This window comes from Nematolebias whitei, chromosome 3 (genome assembly GCF_014905685.2).
Source record: "Nematolebias whitei isolate Nwh7 chromosome 3, NemWhi1, whole genome shotgun sequence".
Classification (NCBI taxonomy): Eukaryota; Metazoa; Chordata; class Actinopteri; order Cyprinodontiformes; family Rivulidae; genus Nematolebias; species Nematolebias whitei.
Window position 1 is genome coordinate 4,836,366 of NC_056500.1, and position 8,343 is coordinate 4,844,708.

At 41.1% G+C, this 8,343-nt stretch overlaps 1 protein-coding gene across 1 annotated transcript in view; it reads left to right on the forward strand.

Annotated features, from left to right (window-relative positions):
* Window positions 1–8,343, forward strand: part of si:ch211-191a24.3 (tensin-3) — a 57,437-nt gene that overhangs the window by 15,725 nt on the left and 33,369 nt on the right. Inside the window, exon 12 of the mRNA XM_037697901.1 lies at window positions 2,196–3,074. Within this exon, the coding sequence (XP_037553829.1) occupies window positions 2,196–3,074 (879 nt within the window). The remainder of the gene's footprint in view (window positions 1–2,195; window positions 3,075–8,343) is intronic.

The window sequence follows — 8,343 nt, forward strand, 5'->3', positions numbered from 1 at the left end:
TTTTTTAGTATGTTAGTAGTAGTTTTTAATATATTTTTCTTAATATGTTAGTACCATATTTTTTAGTATGTTAGTAGTATTTTTTATATGTTTTTAGTATGTTAGTAGTATTTTTTAATATGTTTTTTAGTATGTTAGTAGTATTTTTAATGTTTTTCTTTGTATGTTAACAGCATATTTTTAGTATGCTAGTAGTATTTTTTTTAATGTTTTTTTAATATGTTAGTAATATTTTAAACATGTGTTTAGTATCCAACAATTTTCAGTCAGGTCATCTGGACAGTTTTTTCAGATGACCTGACTGAAAAATGTTGGATTGTATACCTGGATTATTGAGCATGGACTTTGATGCGTTTAGTATGTTAGTAGTATTTTTTATTATGTTTTTCTTAGTATGTTAGTGGTATATTTTTTAGCATGTTAGTAGTATTTTTTTAAATGTTTTTCTTAGTATGTTAGTACCATATTTTTTAGTATGTTAGTAGTATTTTTTATATGTTTTTTAGTATGTTAGTAGTTTTTTTTATATTTTTTTCTTGGTATGTGAGTAGCATATATTTTAGTATGTTTTTAGTATTTTTGCTGCATGGTTTGATGTTTCTTGTTGTTGTTTTCTTGTCTTTTTTTTTTGGCAAGTCGAGACGGTTCTTCTCGTCCTAAGCATTTCATTACATTGTTGCTCTTGTGTTGATTTTGCACATGACAAATAAATCTAACCTAACCTAATTTGGAATTTGATAGTAAATAAACAGTTGTAAAACTAAGATGTGATGGTGAAAAACAGCAGGAGAGGCATTTTGCATATATTAGTTTACCATACATTTCAGACTATAAGGCGCACTTAAAATCCTTTAATATTCTCAAAAATCGGCAACAAGCCTTATAATCCAATGCTCCTTATGTATTAATTCTGGTTGTGCTTACTGATTTTATGTGATTATTGTGAATCGGTTGAATAAAGTTTGACTTATCTGACTGTTTTGTTTTGCTTAATGCGCCGTATAATCTGAAAAACACGTTAATTGTCAACAGGTCTGTAGGAGGACCGAGTATAAAAGCATTTCAGAGGAACTCTAAGAAGTAAAGACGGGCAGGGGCTCACCACTATGAATAAAATATGAGAGCATTTATTTGCTTAGCTTTGTATTTTGTTGCATTCAACATCCTGATGTTTTAAAAAATTGGAGTAATATTTCTGCCTATATATGAAGTATAGATAATTATTTTCATTATGTGATCTACATATATTTGGAAAATTTATAACTTAGTCACATGAGAAAAGAACTTCAAGATTTAATCCCTATTTTTGTTTCCTACGTGCTGTAAGGCCTGCAGATCTCGTGATCTTTTGTTGTGAAAACTCTGTGCGTCAACACACAATCAGCTCTATCTGTCCTCAGGTAGACGTCTGGGACAGACACGTCTTTTCTGGGACACATGCATCCGTCAGCCCGCACAAAGGGGCCCCTGTGTTTCCTAGGTGGAGTGTGTCTGGACTCGTGAGTCATGTACAGTACTGGTGCAGGTGTGGAGTTGGGTTCAAGGTGCCAAAACAAAAGAAAACCTTCAGTTGAGCTTCTATAGAGTTAAACGTTCGAGACGTCACGGTGCAGCCGCGGTCACATCGAGATGACAAAAGACGTTGACCAAGAAAAACGGGTTAAAAAGCACAAAACGACTTGGAAAATAAATCCAAGAAATGTATTTTGTGTTGCTTTGTTTAGACTAAGACTTACAATAAATCTTTTCTTAGCACAAAACCCAAGTTCCAAAGAAATTTGGACGTTGAGTAAATTGTAAAAAATTAAAAGCTGAATGCAATGATGTGCAAATCTCAAAAACTCATGTTTGATTGACTTTGGAAACACGGTTGTTGCTTTTCTTTTTCCTGACACCACCGGGGCTTGAACCTGCAGCGTCAGGACTACAGGACCATGACACTGACCACTGAGCTACCGCGGCCAAAACAGTTCTTGAAACAAATGAAAGTTTATGAGATTTGCAAAGCATTGCATTCTGTTTTTATTTTACATTTTACACAACGTCCTAATGGTTTTGTAACTACACATGCACGTTTATTCACCCTGATAATAAAGTGCCTGCTGTGTGCATGATTTGTGGTTACCGTGTAGATTTGTACCTACATGTCAGCGTGTGCATCTTTTATTGACCGGAGCGATCGTGTCTCCTTACAGCTCCTCCTCACCTCCTGGGCCCTGGAAATGAAAGTTTGTACTCGGAAGTGAAGAAGAAGAGTAGTGAAGGAGATTCCCTCGCTCTGACCACCGGCAGTCCGAGCTGCAGAGACCGAGTACCGTCTGCCAGCAGCGACTCCGGCCTGTCCATTACCTCACAGGGCCGAACCGAAACCAGGCTGAGAAGAGGGCCCTCACGGGACCAGTGGATCCAGGGAGGGAAGCTGATCTTTGGGGTAGACTCGGAGCCTACCCAGCCTCTTCTGGTCATGACTGAGGTTGCTTTGCCTCGCCGTGGGGCGGGAGGGATGACTGGAGACGAGTCTGGACTGGGACACACCATCAATGGAGAGGCTTCATCGAGCGAGAGGGAGACGGACATCCTGGACGATGAGGATGAAGGAGGACCAGGCTCTGCTTGCTCCCTGTCCTCTGAAAACACGCCTGAAAGTAAGAAACCGGAGTACTCCACTCACTCCTGGGTGCGGCAGCAGCAGATGGTGGAAGCCGCCCCTGATAGTTTGCTTCCCGTGGGCGCACAGGGGAAGTCAAACAGGCCGGAGAGAGACGGACCACCACCTCTGGTGGTTCCTGAAACACCACCTCGAGGACTCAGCAGCAGGGAGGCAGTGCAGAGAGGCCTGACGGTCGAGGACACAGCACACGACTCCCAGTCTGCTAATACCACATCGTCCTGTCAGGAAGATGAACTGGCTTCATTAACGACAGACATCGATGTGTCCATAGAGCAGCTGAACCAGCTCATTCTGGACTTGGACCCCACGTTTGTTCCTGTTCCTACACGCTGTTCCCCTCTGACCCGCTCCGCCTCTCTAAACACCAACGGCCTCAGCCTCAAAGGACGTACCCATCAGTCAGGTAAGGCTAATCTATATACGTAAAGGAATGAGCATAAAATGATGTAAAAGAACATTTTGCTCAAACTTCATCAGCGATGCCATCATTTAGTCAATGTCAATTTTATTTACATAGCACATTTAAAAACAACATTGTTGACCAAAGTGCTTCACAAACAGGAGGTCTAGCGATAAAATAAATGAAAGATCAGACATTAAAAACCACAAATGTAATAAAAAAAAGGCTAAACTTTATTGTCATTCAAATTTGTACAGTGCACCAATATGAAACATTGAACAAAATCTGGTTTCATTTCTCCACAGCACTGTAGGAGTTCACGGTTTACATGACTTTTATAGACTTTGGTGGTCAGGGATGTCTGTGGCTGTGCGTGTGTTTGATCATGATCTCTTCATTAGTGAGTTCACCAGTCTGATAGCTCATGGGAAGAAACTGTTGCAGAACCTGGTGGTTCTGGTCTTCAGGCTGCAGTACCTTCAGCCAGGGTCAACAGAGTAAACAGTCCATGTTGTGGGTGTGAGTCTTGATTTTATTTGCTCTGGTCACACAGCATCTGAGACCAATGTCCTGGATCAGTGGTGCAGTCTACATTTTTGTAGTGGGTATACTGTGCTTAGAAACCAAAGGGCACCAGTTAGTACAAGTGGGTATACTGGAATTCCCAAGCTCTTCTAGTGGGTATACTCCGTATGCTCACGTATCACATAGACTACACCACTGATGGGAGGGGTGTCAATGATCTTCTCCACCATTCTCACCACGCTCCTCAAATCCTACCTGTCTGCAGCCGGGGAGCTTCCCTCCCAAACTGAGATGCAGCTGGTCATGATGTTCTCGATGGTTCCTCTGTAGAATGTGGTGAGGACATGGGGTGGGAGGCGTGCTCCCTCCAGCCTACAAAGTGCAGACGCTACTGGGCTTTCTTCACTAGGGACCCAGTGTTTCTTGACCAAGACAGCTGATTGCTTATGTACACCCCCAGGAGCGTGGTGCTCTCCACCACCTCCACCTCCGTGTTGTTTATGGGCAGCGGCATGTGATGTGGTTTTGTTTTCCTGGGGTCAATAATGAGCTCTTTTGTTTTGTTGACATTCAGAACCAGGTTATTTCCCAACACCAGTTCACAAGTTGGGCCTCCTCTTCCCAATATGCCTGATCCTTGTTGTTAATCTGGTCCATGACCGTGGCATGTTTTAGAATAAACTAAATCTAGAAAATAACACATCTAAGAGGTTCTGATGGAACTCAAACTGAACTTGAATTAAGAGCCAATCATCATTTTAAAGTCGTATAGTCATGGTGTTCACATCGTTGTGTCTGCGTGACGTACATTTGCTTTTGTCCTCTTGGTTTTGCCTCCGATAGAACCGCAGGGTGAATCTATACATTAAAGAGTTGCAGCAACGTTGATGATGTTCTGACCTGTTCATCCATCCATCCATCCATCCATCCATCCATCCATCCATCCATCATCCATCCATCCAATCATCTTTACCTGCTTCTTCCTTTTTGGGTCGCCGGTGCCCATGTCCAACAATCACTGTGCAAGAGGCGGGGGACACCTGGACAGGTCTCCAGTCCTTCACAGGGACACCCAGGACAGGTCTCCGGTCCATCACAGAGACGCCTGGACAGGTCTCCAGTCCTTCACAGGGACACACAGAGACAAACAAGACAAACAACCATTCATTCTCTCTCTCTCTCACCTAGGAACAATTTAGAGTCACCAATCAGTCTAACATGCATGTTTTTGGTCTGTGGGAGGAAACCGGAGTACCCGGAGAAAACCCACGCATGCACGGAGAGAACATGCAAACTCCACCCAGAAAAGCCTCCAGACTGGGATTTGAACTGGCAACCTGCTCGCTGAGAGGCAGCAGCTCTACCAACTGTGCCACCGTGCCGCCCCAGACCTGTTCAAATAATGCTAAATACTGGTCTAAACAACATCAATGCACATTGACTAGCTTTTCCTTTGGTCCACTTTCCGAGGTGGTCCAGACCGTTTATTATCTGCATGTGCTTGAAAGTCTGAGCACAGTCGGTCCAGAGTGACCTCCAACTGAGACATCTCTATGGTTAAATGTTCCTTCTGATTGCTTTTGGACCTGCTGTGGTCACCATAAGCTATAATGTGCTGTGTCAAACAGAGGACAAGAGTCTTTAATACATTAAAATCATCAATCTTTGCACCGACACCCAGCTCTGCAAAAAGTCATTCATCATCATACACGTTCTTGTATTTGTATGACATTGCATCTGTTGAGTAATTAACCTAATCATTTGTGACTCAGATGGCTCTGAACCACATTAGTGTCAAATAGAAAATATGGTTCAGATGTTTGAATGAACAGAAAGTTCAGCACACCTGCTGAAGCCCTGTTTGTTGTTTACCTGCTGCGTGGCGAGTCTGGATAACTGACGTCTGATCGCACAAACGTTTCAGGGCATAGAGTTTACCGCCAAGCGGGAAAACAATTTCATGTTTGTGCATATGTAAGAAAAATATATCCCAACACGGATCACTGTACTAACGCAGCTGTAATAACACACATCATTTACATCTATTATAGTGGAGCGGCACCATTCTGAGGTGAAATTATCCCTCATTCTAAATGCTGTATTTCGTCTAAATGGTACATTTATTTTGGAAAACCATTTTCATTTACCTCATGTAGCAAAATACATTTATTTCATTCTATTCAGTTTATTCATAAAGCGCAAAGTCCCAACAGAAGTCATGTCAGGACACTGAACAGAGACATTCACGTACATAAAAGAATAAATTAGTAAAAGTTTTCTATCTAAGGAAGAAGCAGATTGTGTTGAATCTTCACTTCATCACAGTCTCCAATCCTGAGCAAGCGCAAAGGAGACAGTGGAAAGGAAAAACTCCCTTTTAACAGGAAGAAACCTCCAGCAGAACCAGGCTCAAGACGAGCAGCTGGGTTTGAGAGGACAGGAAGTAGAAACAGACACAGAATGACAGGTCCAGGTGGACATTCTATAGGAGGAAAGACAAAACACATGTTAAGATAGAAACAATTACAAATACCAACAGGAAGAGTAGAGCAAGCCAAGACAGCAGCAGAGAGATGAAACATAACTAAGAGATAGCTCAGGAAACCCAAGCTAACCCTAGCTATAGGATTTATCAAAAAGAATATACTTAATCCCGGTTTTAAAACTGGACAATGTGTCAGTCTCACGGACAGAAACTGGAAGTTGGTTCCACAAGAGAGGAGCCTGAGAACTGAAAGATCTGCCTCCCATTCTGCTTTTGGAAACTCTAGGAACCACAAGTAAACCTGCAGTCTGAGAGAGAAGTGCTCTGTTAAGAAAATATGGAACAATAAGATCAGTAATATTAAATGGTGCTAGGTTGTTGAGGGCTTTGTAGATTAGAAGTAAGATTTTGAATTAAATTCTGGACTTGACAGGGAGCCAATGGAGAGAAGCTAAAACTGGAGAGATTTGATCTCTCCCAGTAACTCCAGTTAAGACTCTGGTAGCAGCATTTTGGATCAACTGAAGGGGTTTTAAAGAAGTATTTGGACACCCGGATAACAAACCATTGCAATAGTCCAGTCTAGACGTGACAAATGCATGAACCAGTTTTTCTACATCAATTTTAGATAAGATGTTTCTAATTTTAGTGATATTACGCAGGTGGAAGAAGGCGGTTCTAGTAACTTTGATTCTGGTAATCTGTGGCAATGTGTTCGTTGGTAGTTAAGGCTTACAGTCTGCGCTTTGTATGACTTGTTTCAGAGTATGCGCACAGTGTACATTTTTTATAAAACCGTCTGGACGTGGAATACTCCAAGAAAGAAACGTGTTGTTTGAAGAAAGTGTTCGTAAATTTGCATAATGTTTGCAGAAAGGGGGGAAGTGCTTGATTAAACAGGGAGCAGATAGCCTCGTTGTGCAAACTGTGTAAAATCAGGTCTTCTGCTCAATGATGGGCTTACTCAACAGTCTGTCCTCTTCTAAATGGAAATATACACACTGGAAGTTACTCAACTGGATATATAGAAAGACAGCACCATAAAACATGGTTACTTGATTAATTCAAATCAGATTTAATAGAAAATGTGTTCACTGTTGCTGTGCTTGAAGTGTGAGGTGATTTCTTCAAGTTGTTCTTCAAGTAACCTTAGTGTTTAGATGATTACAGTAACTGCAGCAGTTCTCTGACGTCAGTTGGACTCTGTTTCTACAGGTTAAGTGACAGCAATCACAAGCTGCTGTTCGGCTTTAAAGTGCAATAGGAACGTGTGTAGTTTACATTCAGTCACGCACGAGATGGTTCTGAAGTAGTTTGGGGTATTTCTCAGCTTTGATTTGGAATGATGTCAATGAAAACACATCCGATTGTACTTTTAACTGTTGTACTCGAGTAATAATACTGCTCACTTTTTCTTCATCCAAATATACAATTATTAATGTCTCTGAAGAATGCTTTAAAACTGATAACAAATTGTAGATAAAAATGTCCGTCACTACTGATCACATGGTTCAGAGCCATCAACGAATAGATTTTTCTTGTTCTTGTATAAACGAATCAGGACAACTACATATTTAATGTTATGTTGTGACTGTTAGAAATATCTACACAAGTAAATAAAATGTGGGGACATATAGTTGGACACACAATCTGTTAGTTAATGATAACTCAAATTTAAGGAACTTTGAAAAATGTAGGAATTCTCACATGAATTACCGTTATTTCTGGACTATAGAGCACACAGGAATATAAGCCACACACATCAAAAAAATAAAAAAATAAACTCAGTTTTGTACATATATCAGCTGTGGGTGTCCACATTGTAACATGAGATAGTTACACAGAAAGATTTTTAAAACTTTTTATTAAATACTTACTGTAACATACACAAATACAGAAGTCCCTCACTACTTCGCGGTTCGTTTGCCGCGGACGTTAGACATGACGCACAATTGGATGAGCCGCACGATCTGCATGGAATTTTTATTTAAAATAAATTCTTTTAAATTATTTAGCGCCTGCTGCACCTATGAGCAGCCCTACTGCAGGATAAACTTCCTGCTGCAGCTGATCAGCTGATCAGCTGTTCTCCGTGCAGCGTGGAGAAGTGGGCGTGGCCAAGAACACTTGCCGGTGGCTGAGAGCAGCGGAGGCAGGGAGCTGAAATCATGACATTCTGTCTCTTTTGGAGTGTTTAGAGTTTAGAAACATTGTTTAGAATATTGCAAGAGTGTGGGAAGGGTTTAAAACGCCTTTATATAT